Source organism: Barbus barbus (genome assembly GCF_936440315.1).
Source record: "Barbus barbus genome assembly, chromosome: 7".
In the NCBI taxonomy this organism is placed as follows: Eukaryota; Metazoa; Chordata; class Actinopteri; order Cypriniformes; family Cyprinidae; genus Barbus; species Barbus barbus.
The window spans coordinates 8,281,696-8,304,761 of NC_136735.1; the positions used below are offsets into that span (position 1 = coordinate 8,281,696).

Genomic DNA, 23,066 nt, shown 5'->3' on the forward strand with positions numbered 1-23,066 from the left:
CATTGTATTTTGCATTTTCCCACACACCACCGTAGGTTGGCTATTAACAAAACCATTTAATGAACATGAATTTTAGTTTGGAAAACCTTCAGAACTACTTCTGATCAATTCATAATTTTAGCATAGGTTAAGCTTCAAAATTAAGACTAAAGGAGGTCATTGATACAGTTAAGCATTAAAATATTGATGTAAACAACAGTTTTCAGAAACATACCTTCTCTATTATACAGCTGTGAAGCTAGAACAACCAGTGCAGCAAAGTCCAAGAGCAATGTTAACATCCATGGCTGCAAATGAAGCAAAATCCTGTCAACGTGCCTTTTATATATTTTAAACCTGCCCTTGTGGAGCGCCACAAATTGTGAAATCACCTGAGGCATTGATTAAATGACTTTATTTGTTAGAATTTATTATTATTAATTTTTTATGTCTTTCAAGACTTCATTTGTATGTGGCTGGAGTGTTCACTGTTCTAACAGGTGTTGGGAGTTGATTTCACCACTGAGGAGCAAAGATAAATAAGCTGGTGACCTGGATCTGGAGAAGCAGGGGCACTTTTATGTGGAGGTTAGGTAACCAAATGTTTCTACACATGGTAACTCCCAGGGTGGGCTTGAAATCAAAGAGGAACTGGCAGGCAATGGAGAGACTTGGGCAAAGGTGTGACATGTGAAAATGCCAGAAACAGAAAGAGTTGATTCAAATGAAAAATATTTACTTCAAACCCACTCTGATCATTATCACAGTGATGTATTTGGACTTGTCTGAGGCTGCAAATGACTCACTGAATATCCCTTATGCCAGAGACAAACAAAAGACTTAATCGTATACTGAACAACTGAACGAGTCTCATATTCCACACAGTCACTGTCACTGTGTGCAAACGGGACCAACAATTCAGTGGTTCAGACATTTACATAACACACCAATGGAGATACCTAATGTATGTATATAACTGTGTGAATTGTGTAAATATTATTCTTTATGCATGTCAAAGTTACCCAGTCAAAAGTCAAAGTTGAAGTTTTTAGGCCTATATGTCAGATATAGCCTACAACAAGCAGTAGGCCTACTTATTGACACATTTCTACAAGCACGCCACCGAAAGTAATTCATTTTAGAATAAAATGAATTATTTAATACTAGTAAGTAGGCATAATTAGTAAAGCATGACCTTAATGACCAGATTAACAGATTTGTCATAGTGACCCTATGTGAATAACAGAAAAGTTGGTTTATTGAAAAAAGCTTATTCACTCAAAAACAAAGGGGTTTTCACATCAATGCCACTGAAGAACCATTCTGAAGTCCCTCAAGAAGCTTACAGCGAGAGCAGTTCTTAAAAGAACATTTTTCTTAGTGTAAAGAACTTTATAAAGTACCCAATTGTTTAATGGAAAGGTTCTTCTTCTTCTTCAAAAAAAGTAGATTTTTAAGAGTAGTAGCAAAGAGTATAGAAAGTCTTCTATGCTCTTTGGTAGTAGGAATGCATCAATATATTAAAGTGAAGCATAGCATTGTTTGTATATATTTATAACTTCTGTGGTAATTAACTGATATGTAGGCTAGGCTGATAAACAGCAAAGATAAATGGCGGAGAAGTCCCTAGAATAATACAACATCTCATTTGCATACAGTCGTAAAGTTTTTTATTCGATTGTTTGATTGGTTCAACCAACTGTCACTCAGACTTCCGCATCCAATCCTAGAGAGGGGGCGGCATCTTGTTGCCTGGCAGCAAGAGTCGCAAACAACAACGAATTCGCGCAGTTACAAATGGCCATTATTTTTTAACTTTTTTTTAATCAATTCACAAATTAATTTAAAGATATGTAAACCATTTACAAAATTACGTCTTTAATTTCTTATATATATATATATATATAATTTAAAGCGCGTTTTAATGATTTAGTGAGAGTGTGGTGGTCAGAAAGGGAGGAGCCGCTCTAAATAAGGGTAACGTTAATGTTGAAGTTTCCAGAGGTTGATGTCAGTGTAACTGGATTCCTCCAGTCTGGGAACAACTGGGAACAAGATGGCTGAGGGTGGACTGGAAAACTGCTTTTCCAAACTCTCACAAAAGATGGACTGAAGCCACCCAGAGAAAAACATGCAAGTATAAACTATTGTTATTTTTCGAAACGTCTCTTTTTCCAGACAAATGCCTTTCTGTGATTTTTGTTGTTGTATTTCAAGTTTTCACTCGGATTTTCTCGCGTATTTCTGTTGCATAACATCGTAAAAGTGGATTTGTAGTTTTAAAACGCTGAAAAAAATCAGTTATTCAGTAACTTTGACTGTATGGAAATCAAATTCGAGACTCTTTGAATTAACGTTAGTGTTTTGAGTTTTGGCATCACTTTGCACATAGCCAGCTTCCCAATAACCCAGCGGCTAAAATGAAGGCTTTTGTTTATGTTAGGTTACTGTAAACGACACGATGAGCTCCAGTCGCGTCCGTCCTCAAGCACCGCAGGCCCAGGCGGCATCCGCATCCTCTCCGCCGCATGAAGGGATCGAGATGGAAAAAATGCATCATGAAGAAGTGGGCCTCGGAGTGCCCGATGAAACCCCCTCTCCACTCACCTCCAGCTCCAGACAGGCATGGAGCCGGGATAACCCAGGGTTCGAGCCGGAGGAGGGGATGATGGAAGCGGACTGGCCCCCGGCGAGCCCCGGCCGGAGGTCTGTGTCCACCGCGTCCAGCAGCAGCATGAGTGCGCGGATCAACAGAGGACTGTATCCAACTCCACCAGCACAAGAACACAGCAGCTGTGGGAAGAGGATACTGGAGAAAATGAGAGGTGAAACTTCTGCTAGGGTTATTGTGGTTATGTTTCACTACACTAAAAATGTCCACACAAATATGTGACCCTGGACCACAAAACCAGCAGTCATAAGGGTCAGTTGTTTGAAAGTGAGATTTGTACATTATCTGAAATCTGAATAAATATACTTTCAATTGATGTATGGTTTGTTATGATAGGACAATATTTGGCTGAGATACAACTGTTTGAAAATATTGGTGCAAAAATCGCCTTTAATGAAGTCCTTTGCATTGTATATTACTAATCAAAAATTTAGTTTTGATATTTACAGTAGGAAATTTACAAAATATCTTCATGGAACATGATCTTTGCTTAATATCCTAATGATTTTTGGCATTAAAGAAAAATCGATAATTTTGACCCATACAATGTATTGTTGGCTATTGCTACAAATATACTCGTGCTGCTTGTGACTGGTTTTGTGCTCCAGGGTTAAATATAGTAAAACTTGCAATAGCCTTGCGAGGATGGGTTACACTTTTGATAAAGTTGCCTTTTCATAAAGGGCCAAGATAATGTCTTCAGTAAAATGTAAAATGGGTCCTATCAGCATATTAGAATGATTGCTGAAGGATCATGTGACTCCGAACACTTGAGTAATGATGCTAAAAATTCAGCTTTTCATCACAGGAATAAGCAATATTTAAAAATAAATTAAAAACAGAAAACGGTTATTTTAAATTGGGCAATAATATTTAACAATATTACTGTTTTCCTTGTAACTTATAAAGTACCTCATTATGAAATAAGGGTAAACAAATAGTTGTATTTTTAGGCTTAATAGTTAGTCTGTATGACTTAATCTTAATTTGTAAGTGAGAAGTGCCTAATTATATAGCAAGGTAAACATGATTCTGTGAATTAATGGAAGATTTATTTCTTGATCGTTTTCAGTGCTGTGGGATACCCGTCTTTTGGGTGAGAGCAACAGTAACAGAGAGATGTATCTGAAAACTGTCCTACGAGAAATGATCACCTACATCCTCTTTCTTGTCACCCTCTGCATATGTAAGTTGAATATTGGACAGTTTCATGCTTGAATATGTTAATGCATACCATGTTACATTAATATTTTTAATTCTTTTACATTTCCTTTCCTTACATTTTAGAGTATTAGGCCTTAAAATATTCATCAGATTAAGAATCTGTTTAATTAGAGCATAAAACGTAATCATACTTAAAAAGTATAACGGCTTTTTTAAATTTTAATTGCTACAGTATGAGTTGGCATTCAGTATAGAGAATCAGATGTCATAATGGAAAAAATATTGCTCAAATTGTCAGTTTCCCTGGTCTGCTCCAGCTGTGGTGGTCTTTCTTTCTGGAATAACAGCCACTTTAATCCTAACAACCACAGCAACAGTTTACATTTTTTGAGTATTTAGAGTCTGCTCAAATGCATTTTCATTTTACATTTATGCATTTCAGACTTTTCAGCGTTTTAAACAATTTACATTGCATATGCAGTATACAGTACATTTTACTGTATACTGCATATACAGTAAAATTGAACTCATGACATTGGCTTGTACCATGCTTTACAGCTTGAGCTACAGGAACACAAATAAATGCATCCATATTAAAAGTGCACAACATTTTAAACAGTGAAAATTTTAGGAGCATCTATCTGATCTCCAATATGCTCTAGCATCTACAGAAACAGAACATGTTATTCTGTTTAAAACACATAATTGATATTTGTTTTAGTAACCTATGGAATGGTGAGCACCAACATGTACTACTACACCAAAGTCATGTCCCAACTCATCTTGGATACACCACTGACAAGCGGAGAACCGACGACCTTCAAGACTCTTTCAACCATGGAAGACTTCTGGAAAGTAATTATTCCACTGACTTTAATGCTCTTTTACAGTATGAAAATGCATTATTTCCAATTGCATCACAGATGTTAATTAAAACGTTATCTGTAGTTCACAGAAGGCCCTTTTCTTAATGGCATGTACTGGGAATTCTGGTACAATAACAAGAGCCTCCCAGAAAACCAGAGTCTGATCTACTACGAGAACCTCCTGTTGGGTGTCCCACGTCTCCGGCAACTCAAAGTGCGCAATGAGTCCTGTTCTGTCCATGAGGACCTGCGGGATGAGGTTTATGACTGCTACAGTGTCTATTCTCCCACCAATGAGGACAAGTCACCATTCGGACCGAAGAATGGGACAGCGTATGTAAAAATACACATATAATAAAATAGTGACTGATCTTTGGTCTTAAACAGGTTTGTCATCCCGTTTATTTGTCAGGTGGAGGTACTCAGAGGAGAGCAGGCTGGGTGAGGGCAGCTACTGGGGTCAAGTGTCGACGTATGGTGGTGGAGGATACTACCAGGACCTGTCACGCACTCGAGAGAAGTCAGCCAATCAGCTGCAGGAGTTAAAAAACAACCTCTGGTTGGACCGTGGCACCAGAGCAGTGTTCCTGGACTTCTCCATCTACAATGGCAATGTTAACCTGTTTTGTATTGTCAGGTAATGAACTGAAGCTGTGTTACAAGTGCATTAGATTTAATGCTCATTTTGGATCGTTACTATAAAAATTATTAAACCAAGAATACCAAGTATTAAATTTTTGCTATTTATTCTGCCCAAACCTTTAACATACATACTCCATTTAAACTATCAAGCTTTTTTGTTAACTTTTTATACTTGTTCTTTAAAAAAATATTTTACGATTAAAGTTTGAAAACTATCCATTAATAGTTAAGGTTTCATGATGGATTGAGTACTGTTTGTATTTGTTTAATGTTAATATATCATTTAAATTACTATTTAAATGAAAATTAACATGTAAATAACTACATTTTAAATAGGTATTTTATATAATAAATAGTGCTGTCAAGCGATTAATTGCAATTAATCGGATCCAAAATAAAAGTTTTTGTTTACATAATATATGTGACCCTGGAGCACAAAACCAGTCTTAAGTAGCATGGGTATATTTGTAGCAATAGCCAAAAATACATTGAATGGGTCACAATTATAGATTTTTCTCTTATGCCAAAAATCATTAGGATATTAAGTAAAGATCATGTTCCATGAAGATATTTTATAAATTTCCAACTGTAAATATATCAAAACTTAATTTTTGATTAGTAATATGCATTGCTAAGAACTTCATTTGGACAACTTTAAAGGTGATTTTCTCAATATTTAGATTTTTTTTGCACCCTCAGATTACAGATTTTCAAATAGTTGTATCTCAGCCAAATATTGTCCTATCATAACAAACCATACATCAACGGAAAGATTATTTATTAAGTTTTCAGATTATTTATAAATCTCAATTTCTAAAATTGACATTTATGACTGTTTTTGTGGTCCAGGGTCACATACTGTATGTGTGTGTACTGTGTATATCTATCTATCTATCTATCTATCTATCTATCTATCTATCTATCTATCTATCTATCTATCTATCTACACACATGTATATATTTACGAAAAATATGGTATGTTTATATATTAAATATATTTATGTATAATATAAATTTATGCATGTAAATATTTTCAAATGATACTGTATGAGTGTGTATTTACATATACATAATAAATATACACAGTACACAAACATATATTATGTAAACAAAAACTTTTATTTTGGATGCGATTAATCGCGATTAATCGTTAGACAGCACTCATAATAAAATATAGCCTAGCGTACATTTAAAGGAACACTCTTTTTTTTGAAAATACTAATTTTCACTCATTTTCCAACTCCTCAAGAGTTAAACAGTTGAGTTTTACTGTTTTCGAATCCATTCAGCCGATCTCTGGGTCTGCGCGTAGCATTTTTAGTGTAGCTTAGCATAGATCATTGAATCTGATTAGACTGTTTGTATCTCACTCAAAAATGACCAAAGAGTTTCGATATTTTTCCTATTTAAAACTTGACTTTTCTGTAGTTACATCGTGTACTAAGACTGACGCAAAATGAAAAGTAGCGATTTTCTAGGCTGATATGGCTAGGAACTATACTCTCATTCTGGCGTAATAATCAAGGAACTTTGCTGCCGTACCATCGGTGCAGCAGGCGCAATGATATTACGCAGCGCCTGAAAGTAGTCCCCAGCTATATCATAACTAGTTACCTAGCTGGGGACTACTATAGTTCCTAGCCATATCGGCCTAGAAAATCGCAACTTTTCATTTTCCGTCAGTCTTAGTACACAATAAAGCTACCGAAGAGTCAAGTTTTAAATAGGAAAAATATCAAAACTCTTTGGTCATTTGAGCGAGATGCTAACTGTCTAATCAGATTCAATGATCTATGCTAAGCTACGCTAAAAGTGCTACCGCCAGACCCGGAGATCGGCTGAATGGAATCGAAAACGGTAAAACTCAACTGTGAAAAAAGTTTCTTTAACATTCTTCCACTTTTAACATACAGACTCCATTTAATATATCAAGCATTTCTGTACATTTACTTGAAGTATAACTTTTTATATTTGAACTTTTTTTTTTTTTAAAGAAATTTAAGTTTAAGAACATTTTTTAGATTGAAGTAATTTGCCCACCATTTGCACACTCTTTTTTTTAATTATAAATATATTAAATAATTTAAATATTAAATGTATAACAGTTTTAATTTACATAACTACATTTTACGGAGCCTTGGACATGACATGCAGAGGAAAACAAAAGATAGTGGTGCCACTTATTAAGAATTTGTTACCACGACTTATTAATTTGTTCCCTCATTTTAGTTCAACTCAGGCCACAATTTAACTGAAAAGAGGAAACAAATTAGCAAATTATGAGCATGAACTAGTACAACATGACTATACAGTTTACTTCAAACAAAAGAGCTCATTATTAAATTGTGGGGAAAAATTCTTAATTTGTGGCCATGATTTTAGGGTTTTTTATGCATGTTATGTGTAAGGATTCGTACATTTTAAATCGTTATTTTATGTAATAAAATATAGCATAGCTTTAGCATCCATGCTTTACTCTTCTTGACTCAATATACAATGTTTCCTCAAAGATCTGTCACTGACTGCTTTGCTTTAGGTTACTGGCAGAGTTTCCAGCCACGGGGGGTGCTGTGACCTCCTGGCAGTTCCAGACGGTGCGTCTTATCCGGTACGTGTCCAGCTGGGACTACTTTGTGGGGATGTGTGAAGTGGCCTTCTGCCTCTTTGTGCTGTATTACCTGGTGGAGGAAGTTCTAGAGATCCGCCTGCATCGTTTGCGTTACTTCAAGAGCCTGTGGAACTGCTTGGATGTTCTCATTGTCGCAGTAGGTCAAAGTGCATAACGATAGATTTTGAGTCACGGTTTACTCCAGCCAAAGTCATTTGTGCTACTTACTATCACACCTTTGGTCTTTGTTCATCACTGTCATAGCTCAGCGTTCCAGCCATCATTATGAACATCTGTAGAACGTCAGCGGTCAGTCATAGACTTCACTTCCTGCTGGAGAACCACAGCACATACCCCAACTTTGAGCCGCTTGCTCGCCTTCAGGTTCACTTCAACAACCTGGCTGCCATCATTGTCTTCCTCTCATGGGTGAAGGTGAGGTCTCATCTCAATATTTGACATGCAAAAACAATTTTTTTGTTGTTTCATCAAAATACAGCCATCTTGCTTTTCCCACAGCTTTTTAAGTTTATTAATTTCAACAAGACCATGAATCAGCTGTCCACCACCATGTCACGCTGTGCCAAGGACCTGATGGGCTTTGCTATCATGTTTTTCATTGTGTTCCTGGCCTATGCTCAGCTGGCGTATTTAGTGTTTGGAACTCAAGTCAATGACTTCAGCACCTTCCAGGCCTGCATGTGAGTTTTGGAGGCATCTAAATAACCAAATATCATATAAATAATAATATGCAAAAATACACGAAAACGTGACAATAATTAGTTGTTAGCTATTTTGAAAAATTTAATACGAGATTGAAATCATCATGCATACATTCTAAATGCATGCTATAGATCTTATTGTGTATGATTCAAAGGGATAGTCCACCCAAAATGAAAATTCTGTTATTTACTCACCATCAAGCTTTTAATATGGAAAAAAATGCAATGGAAGTCAATGGGGAACAGCAACTGTTTGAATACCCACATTCCTCAAAATATATTTTGTGTCAGCAGAAGAAAGAAACTCATACATGTTCAGAACAGCATGACAGAATTTTGGGTGAACTGTCCCTTTAAGACATTTTTTTTAAAATATTTTCATACTTTATGAATATTATTAATGTTGGTGGTTTCTGTTGCTCACAGTTTCACACAGTTTCGGATCATTCTGGGAGATTTTGACTTCTCAGAAATTGAGGAGGCCGACAGCGTGTTGGGGCCGATTTACTTCACCACCTTTGTGTTCTTCATCTTCATGATTCTGCTGGTAAACACAACAAGAGGAAAGTGACATAAATCAATCAATCTTAAATTTATAAATGCTAATGTTTTACTGGGCCTTTTGTTTTGTTCAGAATATGTTCTTGGCCATCATCAACGACACGTACTCTGAGGTGAAAGCTGACATGGCCCAGCAGAGGTCGGAGATGGAGATCACAGACCTCATCAAGAAGGGCTACAACAGAGCGATGGTCAAACTCAAGCTGAAGAAGACCTCCATCAATGACATCCCAGACAGTTTACACCAGGCTGCAGGCAAACTCAGCTTTGATGAGCTCCGGCAGGACCTCAGAGGGTGAGAAACATTTACCCCCACTGTATGATACAAATGAAACCCTCACAACTATCAGTGTGAACTGTATTATATGCATTTGTACACAGAAAGGGCCATTCGGATGCTGAGATTGAAGCCATTTTTGCCAAGTATGACCTTGACGGAGATCAGGAACTGACCGAACACGAGCACCAGCAAATGAGAGATGACCTGGAAAAAGAGAGAGTGAGTGAAAAACTAATGCTATAGGTTTTGTTTTTGCATGTGGCAGACACTTTTTTCCAAAGCAATTTACATAGCATTCAAAGTTTTCTTTGGGAATTGTACCCATGACCTTCAGAGCTATAAAAAAACCCCATCAAGAACACAGTTAAAACATGTAAAATAAAGAAGCAAATTGCTAAATTACACTGGAATGGATGCTTAGTATCTCTTGAACACTCGCCAGGAGGACTTGGATCTGGAGCACAGTTCGCTGCCCAGGCCAGTGAGTGGGCGGAGCTTCTCGCGCAGCCAGGACGACTCTGAGGAAGACGATGATGAGGATAGTGGACACAGCTCTCGTCGCCGTGGCAGCAGCTCAGGGGGCGTGTCATACGAGGAGTTCCAAGTGTAAACATCGCCATTCACTCAAAATCTTTTAGCTAGGATTACATTTTCACAATATATTGAATGTTTGAGCTCTAAATAAAAAGTTTTTTTGTATTTGTTGTGGCCCATCAGGCTTGTGCGTCGAGTGGACCGCATGGAGCACTCCATTGGCAGCATCGTATCTAAGATTGATGCCGTTATCGTGAAGTTAGAGGCCATGGAGAGAGCCAAGATGAAGAGGAGAGATGTGCTTGGACGGATCCTGGATGGTGTCATCGAGGTGATGATAAAAAAGTTTCACTTTACAAATATGTGTGCATTATGTATTTCTTAATACATTATACACAAAGTCTTGAGTAATTAAAATTAATCAATGTTTTTGAAAGAAATCACTTATGCTCACCAAGGCTGCATTTATTCGATTAGCAATAGAGTAAAAAAGTAGTATTGCGAAATTATTATTACAAGTTAAAATAACTGTTTTCTATTTGAATATATTTAAAATGTAGTTTATTCCCAAGATTTTAGAGCATCATTACTCCAGTTTTCAGTGTCACATGATCTTTCAGAAATCATTCTAATATGCTGATTTGGTGCTCAATTATTAATAAAGATGCTTATTATTATCAGTGTTGAAAAGTGTTTGCTGCTTAATAGTTTTTTTGGTAAATTAGATTTTTTTAGCATTCTTTGATGAATAGAATGTTTAAAGAACAGCATTGAAATCTTCTGTAACTTTTGATTCATTTCATGCATTAGTGTTGAATAAAAGTAAAAAAATAAAAAAAATCCCAAATTTTGCCAGGTAGGGTACATTTTATGTTTAATAATTTATATATTTTTAAATAACTAATATATTTATTAGTTAAATTACTATTTAATTTTAAAAAGTAATTTATTAAAAAATATTTAGAACTTTCCAACATAATTTACTACTACAATATATTACTGTCAAGTTGAATTTTTGCTTTTAGACAAATAGTTTGTCAGGGCATGGAGATAACTTGTGTCGGGACTGTGCTTATGATAACCAAAAAAATGCTTTCAAGACAGTAGGTTTTGGGACACAGCTTTAGTCTTTTTTATGTTTAATTGTGGATTAGACCAAAATATTGTAGTATACATTAAGAAATATCATTTGATTCTCTCAGGACGAGAGGATGGGCCGAGATCCAGAGCTGCACCGAGAGCAAATGGACAGGCTGGTGAGAGAAGAACTGGAGCGCTGGGAGTCTGATGACACCATGTCACAGGTGAGCCACCATCAGGCCACTCCCATCATCCCATCTGCTCAGCTTCGCCCCCGCAGTTCCCGCTCACCATCCTCGCTGTCCAACGAGGGTCCAGACGGTGCGACCAGTGGGGCCGCCCACATGTGAGGGGTTTTGATTTTAAAAACATTCCTACAGATCATGAAGTCCACAATTTGTTCTCCAGTGCCATGTCTGGTGCAGTGCACTGGGCAAAATTTACTTAAGCAGTATTAAAGGTCCGCCCCAAAGCCACAGCAGCAGAGTTAAATAGTCCTGCAAAAAGCTATTTATTTGGGTTTCTTTATATTAAAGTTAATTGGGGCTTTATAATGCAAAAATTAAGAATTTTTTTTATGTGACAAGGAAGTTCTAAAACACGGTTTCATAATTACTTAATAAAAATTAATTTTTGTGGATATGCCAATGAAACAAATTAGATTTTAGGGTCAGTCAGTGGCAGCTTAGCTTTGATTTGCCTGTATTAACCAGATACATTTACTTGCATCTCTTAAATTAAGGTACATTTAGCTTTTTCCAGCAATCTTAGCTATGATTACTTCCATTTAGTATATTATTTCCAATAAAGCTATAACTAATTACAGTATGCATTGATCCCAAAATTTCTCTTAAACCATTTTCATTACATTAGCAATGGCATCCAAGGAAAAAAAAAAAAAAAAAAAAATTAATACTTCTACTGTATGTGAACCTTATAGTCACCTTGTCCCCCTTTTGTTAGAAGTATTTGTAAAAATGGCTTGGAAAAGTATATATCAGATTTTGTGTACTGTATCCTGCTATGGTTGAATGCACCGCTTACAGTGTGGTTGAAATGCAGTATATATTAGATATGCATTATGCTTTCACTAACCTACAGTATTAAAGTCCATTTTCATCAGTAATGAAGCCAGATGGAAAGCTTAGTCATGAATGTAACGAAGGAAATAATGTTCAACAAGGATCAGTATCTTTATATACAGTATATATATAAGATGGAACGGAAGAAATGTATGAAAATAGCTATTCGTACACAAAAGTATACCTTATAATGCATCTCTCACATGAAAAGCAAGCATTCATAATTTTCAAACAATGAAGGTGGTCACACAATGCTTTACATATAAACTATGTATTTGTTAATGAGCTTTGGTGCAATTTTCCCTCAGTGTTTTGGTTTGCTTTGCATATTTTACAGTTCAGTTTTAGTCCAAGTGTGGCATGTTTTGTTAAACATATATACTTTAAATTTATTTTTAATAATTAAATCATTTTGATACTTTTTGCATTGTAAACAAACTTCGATTTGGAGTGCATCTGATTTCATGGGAAACCCATGTGTATTTGTCTTAAGGTAGGATTTACAGAGCTTTTCATGATGCCCTAAATGTAAAGTGTATAGTTTCTGCACAACTAGCATCAACAAACTGAAAAATAATTGTTTTCAGAGGTCGTATAAACATACAGTCAAACAGGTGGTCATTTGTGACAAATGTGGCAGATGTGTTATGTTGGGTCGCTCAAACAAATCAGTGTTTGGTGCTGCTAAAGAAGCAGAAATTACACACTTTTTTTTTTTTTACTTTTTTTTTGTGCAATGTCCTCTGTAACTCTTTATGGTATCTCTGTAGTTGGCAGATTCTTTTACGGTCTAATATGACAGTCATTCAAAATAAAAGCCATTCAGACTCATCATGTGCTCATTATTTGGCTTGATCCCAGTCATAATGCCCTCTAACACAGCGACTGTAAGATCTGTACAATAGGGATATTGTGTAGTTATCAGCAGAGTCACAAAGTTTACTAGCTTTTATCCGTGGTTTTAGCACAGCAAACAGTGTTCTTCAGTTCTCTCATTGATGTTTGCTGGTTGTGGATTAGGCCACATTAAGACCAGTTACACAGATTATGAAGGAGCGAGTCGTACCAGGCCTGTGACTGAGGGAACAATGAAAGAGATATGTAAATATTTTGTCATTTAACTTGATTAATAAATCATTTCAGTAAAGGTAACATAATATAACCTTATGAAATACTCTCATTTAGGATCTCTTAGTTTTTACTATAACATTCTAATAATGCGATGTAATAAAACACTAACAAATCAATATGAAACATTCACAGCCCATTTTACAGTATTGAAACAGCACAACTATTCAATCTACATTCATCCTTACTGTAAAGGACAAAATGATATTGTAAGACAGCAGAATTGAGTGTGCTGATTCATAAAGCTAACATTCAGATCAGAACATTTACGAGAACTTAGGAATGAATCTGAGCTTGATGTAAGCGATGATGAGAAAAATCAAAGTCATGACTGTAAGAGCTATGTGGTTGTGCCATAAACCCCAGGATGAGTAATCGATTCCTTGGAACGTCAGATGCTGTTCTCCTGTGCACCTGTAAAATATAATGCAGTAGAAGATTACACTAAAAAAATCTATTGTGTGTGTATACACCACCATCATACTGACACCAACACATTTGAATGAAATTTAACTAATTATGTTCTTAAACTAATTAGTCGGGTTGCAAAGGGGTGGAAAATTTCTGGTAAATTTCCTGAAACTTCACAAAAATTCTTGGAAGATTCCAAAAAAAATAAAAAAAGTTTCTAAAATTTACTGGAAAATTTTCACCTTTTTGCAACTCTACTAATTAGTAAGATAAAGTGGCATAGTTGGCACTACTTGCACGCCAACCCTACACAATTATAAATATTTCTAAGTGCAAAACCAAACTTATTAGAAGACTGGTAGTTCATATTTCATATATTTTTACATACATGAAGATGTCAGCAGCAGGGCTGCTCATCACGGCAGAGACATTCCCACAAAACTTCAGCCCCACAAACTCATTTATCTCCAATGCCTGTTCAAATAATCAGACATTCTTCAACCTTCATTAAAATATTATCTCAACAGAAAGTCTTTTAGTCACTCAGATGTAGAGACAGAAGCGGAATACCTCGAGCCCGTAGCGAGGGATGCTGAGGTACTTCAGCCAGGACAGCCAGTCCTTGATGCTCTTCAGGTTAACCAGCAGACCAGAGAAGATCTGGACACACATGCAATTCAAGTTAGAAGAACAGGCCTTCTTTGAACTAAAATGACTTTTTCTGAAGCATGTGAATGTGTGAACTTGCCATCATGAAGATGAAGCTGATAGTTATGAAGATGTTGGCCACGGCTACCACTGATTGGTCGGCTGAGATGGCCATGGTCATGGACGCAGCCGCGCAAGAAACCAGCATCACTGTCAACATGAAGATGAAGAACGCTGCCACTGTGGGTTTTAACCCTGCAAAACAAAGATTTCAACATCTTCGAGCACTGCAAACGTGCATGCAAAGATACATTAAAACTGTAACTGGTGGATCTTGCAATTCAAGTAAGCAATTAAGAAGTTATGCACTGTTTCTTTAAGATATAATCACTTACAACATACCAATCATGAAATAAACAACACAGGTGAAGAGTATGGTGGGGACGGTGCGCTGAGTGAAGATGTCAGACAGGATCTTAGACAGGAAGTAGACAGACACTCTGTAGTATCCACTTGTGTATTCATGACTGCAAAAAAAAAGGAAATAAATAACATACTAATTTACACTGTAGATGCGGAACAGAAGATGCATCTGAACCTGCATATTAAAAAAAAAGGTGTTTCCACAGAATGAATCGCATAGATTAATTACAGAAATAATGCTAATTATAGAAACGAAATGTATTTTCATTTTTAAATGGTATATTTATTTTATATTGTAATAAACATTTTAAATATAATAAATCAAATTATTAAAATAGCAATAATAATAATAATAAAAAACATACTCTCTAATGGCATATTTAAAAACAAGTTTAAAGCTGAACCAAATGTAGATGCAGAACCAAAACTGCATCAAAGCAGCTTTTTGATATTAGGGACAGTTTTTTTATGCAGCACTGCATTATTACTAGTGCTGTCAAACAATTAATCATCCAAAATAAAAGTTTTTGTTAACATGATATATATGTGTGCACTGTGTATATTCATTATGTCTATATAAAGACACACATACAGCATATGTTTTGAAAATATTTACATGTATTTATTTATATTCATATAATTTATATTATATATAAATATATTTAATATATAAATGTAAATTGTTTCTTAAATATATACATGCATGTGTGTATTTATATATACATACTAAATATACACAATATACAAACATATATTATGTAAACAAACTTTTATTTTGGATGCGATTAATCATTTGACAGCACTAATTATTACAAATAATTTAGAGACCCCAGGATATGCTAAATAGAAATAAAATCACTCGCAAGAACTTCTTTTCAGTTTCTCATTATTTGCTTGAAAATATACAGTACGCCAGCATCTGATACTCCTTAGTAGCAAATAAAATACTTCTCGAGCTTTTCTAAATGTCAAACAGGTGTTGAAGCACTTACATAAACAGTTTGCGCTCGGTGATGAAGAGTTCGGCAGCCGAGAGTGTGCTGAAACACTGATTCGTTGTGATGAAGAACAAAACACCAAACCTGAAAAAGAAAATGCTGACATTTACATTTAACTAATAAAACCTAAAAAACCTAACATGATCCGGCATGCTCACTGAATTACTCTTTCACAATTTGAGTATGATCAATCTTGGCATCGCCTTCCTGGAAGGAATCATATCATCTTCTAACATGGTTGTTTGAGAAGTAATAAGCAACACAATGCATCAGTTAGGGTTAAAAGAATTATTGCCAAACATACACCATGAAAGAAATGTATTAATCACTACAATAATGATTCAATCCTAAAATCTTGAGTATTTATTTAAATCCAGACGTTGCCTTTTTTTTTTTTTTTGGCCAGACAGTGTGCTTTATTTATTTGAACTTATCTCCAAACGCAGGGAATTGGTTAAGTTTATTTTGTATCAAACTTTATTTACTGACAGAAACAGATTTGACTTCTTTTCAGATGTTACTAGTAAAAAATGAATCTAAATAGTAAATCTTGCGTGTACTCAAAGTATTTATATACATTTATGTAAGTACATTTTTCCAAGTATACTGTATGCTCTTTACCAGAATATTTTCATTTTAAGTCTTCACATTTATTTCACTGCATTTTAAAGAATAATATAGGTTTTACGCCAAGTACAGGATATATAGAAATAGTACAGGATTTGTGTACTTTGTCCAGAATAATGTGAAGCTTTATACACAGACACACATACAGCTTTAATAAAGGCATTAAAATAAAGTTACTCAATTGGATTTACTTAAGAATGATTATCTCACCTGTTTTGTATGCCACTCTGGTCATCTTTGACTCCATAGAAGATTGCACCAACAATGGCAGCCATGAGGGTCGTGACAACCAGCTGCCAAAAATAAATATCGCAATTCAAGCAGTGTGCTTTAAAACTGGTAATAAATGATTTCAATGTAATTGACACTTGAACGTGCTTTCATTAAGATATTATTTTGAAGGTAAATATAGAAATACGTCAAGAAAATGCATAGGAAATAACTACTAGCAAATCAAATGAACCAGTTACACAAATTGAACATCTTAAACGGCTGAGCATGATCATTTACTCAATAAAGGTAATAGGCAGAAGAAGTGAGAGCCAGCGAGTTTGACAATCTCTTGACAGTTTATGAGTTTCTGAGCAGTGTGAAAGTCGTTCCCAGGGAGCTGTGGATGATAAACCACTCTTCACTCCTGACGTCGAGGCGCCCAGCGCTCCACTAACTTCAGTCAGGTGATGGTCTGATAGACACCATTCTGTTATTTCTCCACACTGCATGGTCAGAAATCATATCACTTCAGATCTACGAGGCGGGGAGACCCAGATCACAACAGTCACCAAATCCTCTTAGCTTTGACTTTGAGAAATTAGTTGAAATCCTCTACGAGCAATCAGCTGTTAATAATTTGTAAATCGAGGGCTCCTCTGATGGTATTTGATGGTTAATGAGCATCTAAGTCTCCAGAAAGTCTCTTCTGAAGAAAATCTGGAGCAGGATGGTCGATGGGGAGGAGGAAATGGATCTAAACCATTGGGCAATAAATCTTTGTTTAGTGTAATCTGTCCCTACATTCCTTAAAATGAATGCTTGAATCTCATGAAAACATGAGCTGGTTACATTACAAAAGTAGGAATTATGATCAAACTATATTTTAAGGTCCAGTTCTCTATTAACAAACCATTAACTATGACTTGTCTCAATTAACTCCTAATTTGCTGCTTATTTATAGTTAAGGTAGTTGTCAAGTTTAGGTATTGGGTAGGATTAGGGATATAGAATATGGTTATGCACAATATGTGCTTTATAAGTACTAATAAACAGCCAATATTTGAATAAATTGCATGCTAATAAGCAAATAGTTGATAGTAAGAATTGGCCCCTAAACTACAGTTACCGGAATTATGTTTTTCATTAAAAATATGAAGTCTATATTAGAAACATTAGATTTAGCTGATTTCAAATTGTAACATTATTTTCATAATTAATTTACCATGTGTCTCGAGATTTAATTTTGTTTGTGTAATTACCATCTCTCTCAATTTCCATCCTACAGTTCTCAGTACTGCAATATTAGGCAGAACATAATTGTACTATAAGAAAATCATATTTGTACTACAAAGCAGAAAAAAAATAAAAGGCAGTACAATATATATATCATAAATATTTAAACATACAAATACAGAAACTAATGGACCTAATAACAGGCTTAATTTTCTTTATGCAAAATATAATTTCATATAATAATTTTCCTTTTGATTTTGGAGTGATATATAAATTGAATAAAATTAGAAATTATATTTAAATTATAACTCTACACTATTTACATTTTAATGCATTTTTAAATCGGATTTCTAATTTTACTCTTTTGGTTTTATATATTGCGTTTATATATGTGACCCTGGACCACAAAACCAGTCTTAAGTGTCGAAATTGAGATTTATACATTATCTGAAACCTGAATAAATAAGATTTCCATTGTTATGAAAGGACAATATTTGTCCGAGATACAACTATTTGAAAATCTGGAATCTGAGGGTGCAAAACAATCTAAATATTGAGAAAATCACCTTTAAAGTTGTCCAAATTAAGTTCTTAGCAATGCATATTACTAATCAAAAATGAAGTTTTAATATATTTACGGTAAGAAATTTACAAAATATCTTCATGGAACATGACCTTTACTTAATATCCTAAAAGAAAAGAAATGGCATAAAAGGAAAATTGATCATTTTGACCCATACAATGTATTTTTGGCTATTGCTACAAACATACCCCAGCGACTTAAGACTGGTTTTGTGGTCCAGGGTCACATATTGCGTTCTGTGCATTGATATATTTTAGGGTCACATTTTAGCAAAAGAATAAAATAAGAAATTATATATATAAAAAAAATAATGAAACGAAATATGAAAATGTAAACAGTTTAGAGGAAGGTCAGACAGATCAAATGAGAACCTTAGCCATATAAACAGTGGTACTGTACCTGTGCTACTGAAGTCTGTGGGTTCAGCATTAGATTCCAGAAGGTTCTCCACAACACCCAATGGAGCTGGTGGAAGAACGAGCTGTTGTAGGTGATGGTGTGACACGTGGCTCTGATGTTGTCGTCTTTGGCCCGGGTGATGCGCTCTAGCGCAGCTTTGATGCTCCGCGCATAACTGCAGCTTTTGTACTTCTCCACCAGCTGATCCTCAATAGACTGCTGACTGACGGCAGCCACTTCAAACTCTAAATCTGCCAACAGTATTACACATAATGTGCAAGTTCATTTAAGTGATACACAATTCATAATCTACACTGCTGTAGACAACATTAATAATATATGAACACAACAGCTTATTTCGTCTATTATTTTTTTTCTAAATGCTCTGTAAATGCCTTTTAAATAGAAGACGCGATATTGGCATTATTACATATCTGATGAGGAAATTGCTTAAGCAAATCTGGCTCCTCAAAATCCATTTAAATAGAAATATAACCAAGTACCTCCATTATTCTGAATCTTTGTCATGTTGACAGCTGCAGAGCTGCCATTAATGATGTCCAAGAAGAAATCAGCCGGGTTATTATGAGCTTCACAAGCATATCCTACAATATCGTTTGGAAAAACACCATTAAGATAAGAAATATTAGTATTTAAAATATTGTATTTTTGTAAAACTTTCACATCTTTTGACACCTGACAAGTCAGCTCTTTGAACAAATAATCTTTTAAACAGTTTAGAAACTTTTAGAGATTTTAGTAATTGTATCTGTAAATTATTCTACCAATGTTGGCAAAGTAGTCTAGAGCATCTTGAGCGGGTCCGTGATAAACTTGTTTGCCATTGGCCAGCAGGGTGAGGCTGTCGAAGAGCCGGTAAATGGAGTATCGCGGCTGATGAACAGACATGATGATGGTGCGTCCCTGATCGGCCATTCTGAAAACAACAGACACAGGGTTGAGATGTTCAAACAACATTGCTTTTTTATTAAGTGCTGTCAAACATTGCGATTAATCGCATCCAAAATAACAGTTTTTGTTTACATAACGTGTATATCCTGTGTATATTTGTTATGTATGTATATATATAAATACAAACACATGCATGTATATTTAAGAAAAATATTTATATATATAATATATACATGTAAATGTTTTCGAAATACATACTGAATAATAAATATTCACAGTACACATACATATATTATGTGAACAAAAAAATATTTTGGATGCGATTAATCACGATTAAGTGTTTGACAGCACTACTTTAAGGAAATTAACTTAAATTAATATTTAATTATAATCATTTTCAGTAACACTTTATTTTAAGGTGTCCTTGGTACACGTTACATGTACTTACTATTATAATAACAATAAATTATGCATAATTACATGCAAGTAACCCTAAACCATATATCCTAACCATATAGTAAGTGCATGTTAATTAATATTACTCAGTACTTAAATGTATAATTACACTGTAACAAGAACACCCTAAAATAAAGTGCAACCTTAATTTCAAATAAACGCTGTTCTTTTGGACTTTCTATCTGTCAGAGAATCCTGAAAAAAATGCATCATGGTTTTCATGAAAATATTAAGCATCTCAGCTGAGCATTAATAATATCAGCATATTAGACTGATTTCTGAAGGATCGTGTGACACTGAAGACTGGAGTCATGATGCTGAAAATTCAGCTTTGCATCACAGGAATAAATTGCATCTTAAATATATTAAAATAGGAAGTTTTAATAATTTTTTTAAAATTGTAATAAAGTTTTTACTGTATTTTGGATCAAATGAAGCCTTGGAGAGCAGAATATAATAACTGACCCCAAACTTTTGAATGGTAGTTTATACGATAACTTGCATATCTCAGAAATGGATACTGAAAACTGAAGCTCAACCAGTGGCTGCTTCATTTTACTAATTTATTTTTACAATGTCTGTAAATGAATATACAGACCTCTTCAGCAGCAGCAGCACAGAATAAGCCGTACTAGCGTCCAGACCGGTGGTGGGCTCGTCCAGAAACAGCACAGAGGGGTCTATGATCAGCTCCATCCCAATGCTGGTCCTCTTCCTCTCGCCACCTGAGATACCTCGGATCAGCTGCGTGCCCACCTGTGCAGACATACACTTATGGTTTATATCCTTTATAATGGGATACTAGTGAGGTTCTGTGTAATAATTGACATGAAATATCAAGCAGTTTCTTACATGCTAGAATTCATTCCAAAAGGATGATTAAAAATGGTGAATAATATTAAGACCAATTACAGAATTTATATATACTACTAAATATATTATATATACTATTTCACCTTTGCATCAGCGACTTTGTTGAGGCCCAGCTCTGAGATGAGGTGGTTCACTCTCGCCTCTTTCTCTCTTAGACTGATTTGGGAGGACAAACGTAGCGAGGCTGAGAAACAGAGGTTCTCTCTCACCGTCAGAGTCCCCATCACAATGTCATCCTTAACACATACACACAAATGTTGTAGACAATGTATTGATATGTTGAGCAAGAAAACAATTCAGAATCCCAATATACTGTCCTACACCTTATAAGAATATAAGCATCTCAATATAGTGATCATGCATTGTACCTGGACAACATAACCAGAAAGACATTTGAAATTAGGTGGCTGTAGGGCTCCATTGATGAGAACTTCACCAGAAAGACCTGCAGGATCCTTCCGGGCTGCGAGTACATCCAAAAAACTGAAAGAGAGAGAGAGAAGAGAACTCCATTTGAGGATGATAGTAATGTTTCATTAGCAATTTATTCCGCATTACTGGCTTGTTAAACAAATCCGGAATCCATTTGGCACTGATATCTTATTAAGATGTGTAGCAGTCAAATAGGTACTCACGAAGATTTGCCACTTCCCGTAGGACCCAAAACAGCATTTAAACCAGGTCTCATGATCCCACTAAAAAGGGAGATAAAAATGAGATTATGTTCATGTCACTTGCTATGATATTCATCAGGCTCTGGAAAAAAATGAGGCACACTTATTGCACAGTCGAAAAGTAGAGTGCCATGAGCAAATGCTGCTCATCAAGCAATGAATCACTGCATTGCTGACGAAACACTTACTAGATTTGAAATGCTTATCAAACTATATTACTCTTAAAACTAGGTCATCTAGGTGAAGCTGAGACCCTCAGTTTAACCAAGTCTTTTATTAGCTCAAGATCACACTTGACTGCACTTAACCCTGGAGGTTTGTAAGCCAAGAGATCAAGAGATTAGACTCACAAACCCATTCATAATATCATATAATTGACACTAACACTATAGAGAAGAATGTCCGAAGAAACTATGCTCTTCGCTCTGGGAAATGTCAAGCTCATTTAATGCCTTTAGAAGAAGCATTTTGGATTTCTGCTCTCCATTGTTCTGGTGCACACACGTTACACAGCACATGTAAAGGAAAAAAGGTTTTATACAGCCTCATGCCACAGGAGAATCTATTGATGTTTCTTTGATGTCACAAGAAACCTTTTGTATGCTTCATATGACAAAGGAGAATATTTTAATATTCTTATGTTGTTGAATACTTGAATTGAACTAATATAATGATGTAAAAAAAGGTTGTAACATCAGAAGCTCAGCTAAAAAAGATGCTGAAAAGCTCCAATGGAAAATGAACCTTTAACATATTGGAGAGAGTAAATGAGCCCTAAGCATTATTGATTTGACCTTTTTGTTTGTGTGATATCGACTCACTTGAGGTCCACCAGAATCTCTTTATGGACTGTTGTCCTTCTGCAGATGGGTCCGCTCTTCTGCTCCACTCTATAACGGATGCTGTGGAAACTGACAGTAGCTCCATGTTGCTTCTTTATGAGCTCCATGGCGATTATATTTGACCCAGACATCCCATTTCTACCCGTCTCCTCAGTGATTTGATCATGCTCAAAGACAGCATTATCAGTCATCTTCTGACAGGTTTTCTCCCTTAGAAGACTGAATGTGCTTAATTTGTATGTAGGTGTAAAAACAACAAGAAATGTTAGTGTTGGCTAAAATAAATATTGTATAAGCTTCAATTTACAGTATTAATAGAGCATAGGTGAAACATTAGAGAAAGATGCTTACCTCCTCACGCCGCTGGAAGTCTGGGGTTTAAGCTCTTCTCAGGAGTATCAGATGGGGGAAAAAAATTCAAATCTGACTGTACTTGAGGCGGTGAAGCAGACATCTT

At 35.4% G+C, this 23,066-nt stretch overlaps 2 protein-coding genes across 4 annotated transcripts; one reads left to right on the plus strand and one right to left on the minus strand.

Annotated features, from left to right (window-relative positions):
• The first annotated feature begins 1,733 nt into the window (after positions 1-1,733).
• LOC306872690 (polycystin-2) lies at positions 1,734-13,019 on the plus strand. Of its 2 annotated transcripts, none has more exons than XM_079421431.1 (15): positions 1,734-2,112; positions 2,423-2,804; positions 3,723-3,836; positions 4,536-4,669; positions 4,763-5,013; positions 5,093-5,317; positions 7,859-8,087; positions 8,195-8,365; positions 8,450-8,631; positions 9,079-9,199; positions 9,288-9,508; positions 9,595-9,712; positions 9,936-10,099; positions 10,211-10,358; positions 11,230-13,019. In XM_079421431.1, the coding sequence occupies exons 2-15, from the start codon at positions 2,441-2,443 to the stop codon at positions 11,455-11,457; spliced, it is 2,670 nt and encodes an 889-aa protein (XP_079277557.1). In that variant the 5' UTR covers positions 1,734-2,112; positions 2,423-2,440; the 3' UTR covers positions 11,458-13,019. The 2 variants fall into 2 exon arrangements, with proteins under 2 accessions (XP_079277557.1, XP_079277556.1); XM_079421430.1 differs by having other exon boundaries at positions 1,911-2,116.
• Positions 12,284-23,040, minus strand: LOC306872691 (broad substrate specificity ATP-binding cassette transporter ABCG2-like). Of its 2 annotated transcripts, none has more exons than XM_079421432.1 (16): positions 22,961-23,040; positions 22,589-22,819; positions 21,729-21,788; positions 21,462-21,576; positions 21,177-21,329; positions 20,819-20,976; positions 19,638-19,789; positions 19,356-19,457; positions 18,853-19,103; positions 16,635-16,717; positions 15,792-15,881; positions 14,779-14,903; positions 14,477-14,631; positions 14,299-14,388; positions 14,117-14,202; positions 12,284-13,731 (listed from the first exon to the last, which is right to left on the minus strand). In XM_079421432.1, exons 2-16 carry the CDS (start codon positions 22,798-22,800, stop codon positions 13,584-13,586), a joined length of 1,980 nt encoding a protein of 659 aa, XP_079277558.1. In that variant the 5' UTR covers positions 22,801-22,819; positions 22,961-23,040; the 3' UTR covers positions 12,284-13,583. The 2 variants fall into 2 exon arrangements, 1 of the variants encoding a protein (XP_079277558.1); XR_013784429.1 differs by having other exon boundaries at positions 12,448-13,731; positions 14,117-14,223.
• Between the last annotated feature and the right edge of the window lie 26 nt (positions 23,041-23,066).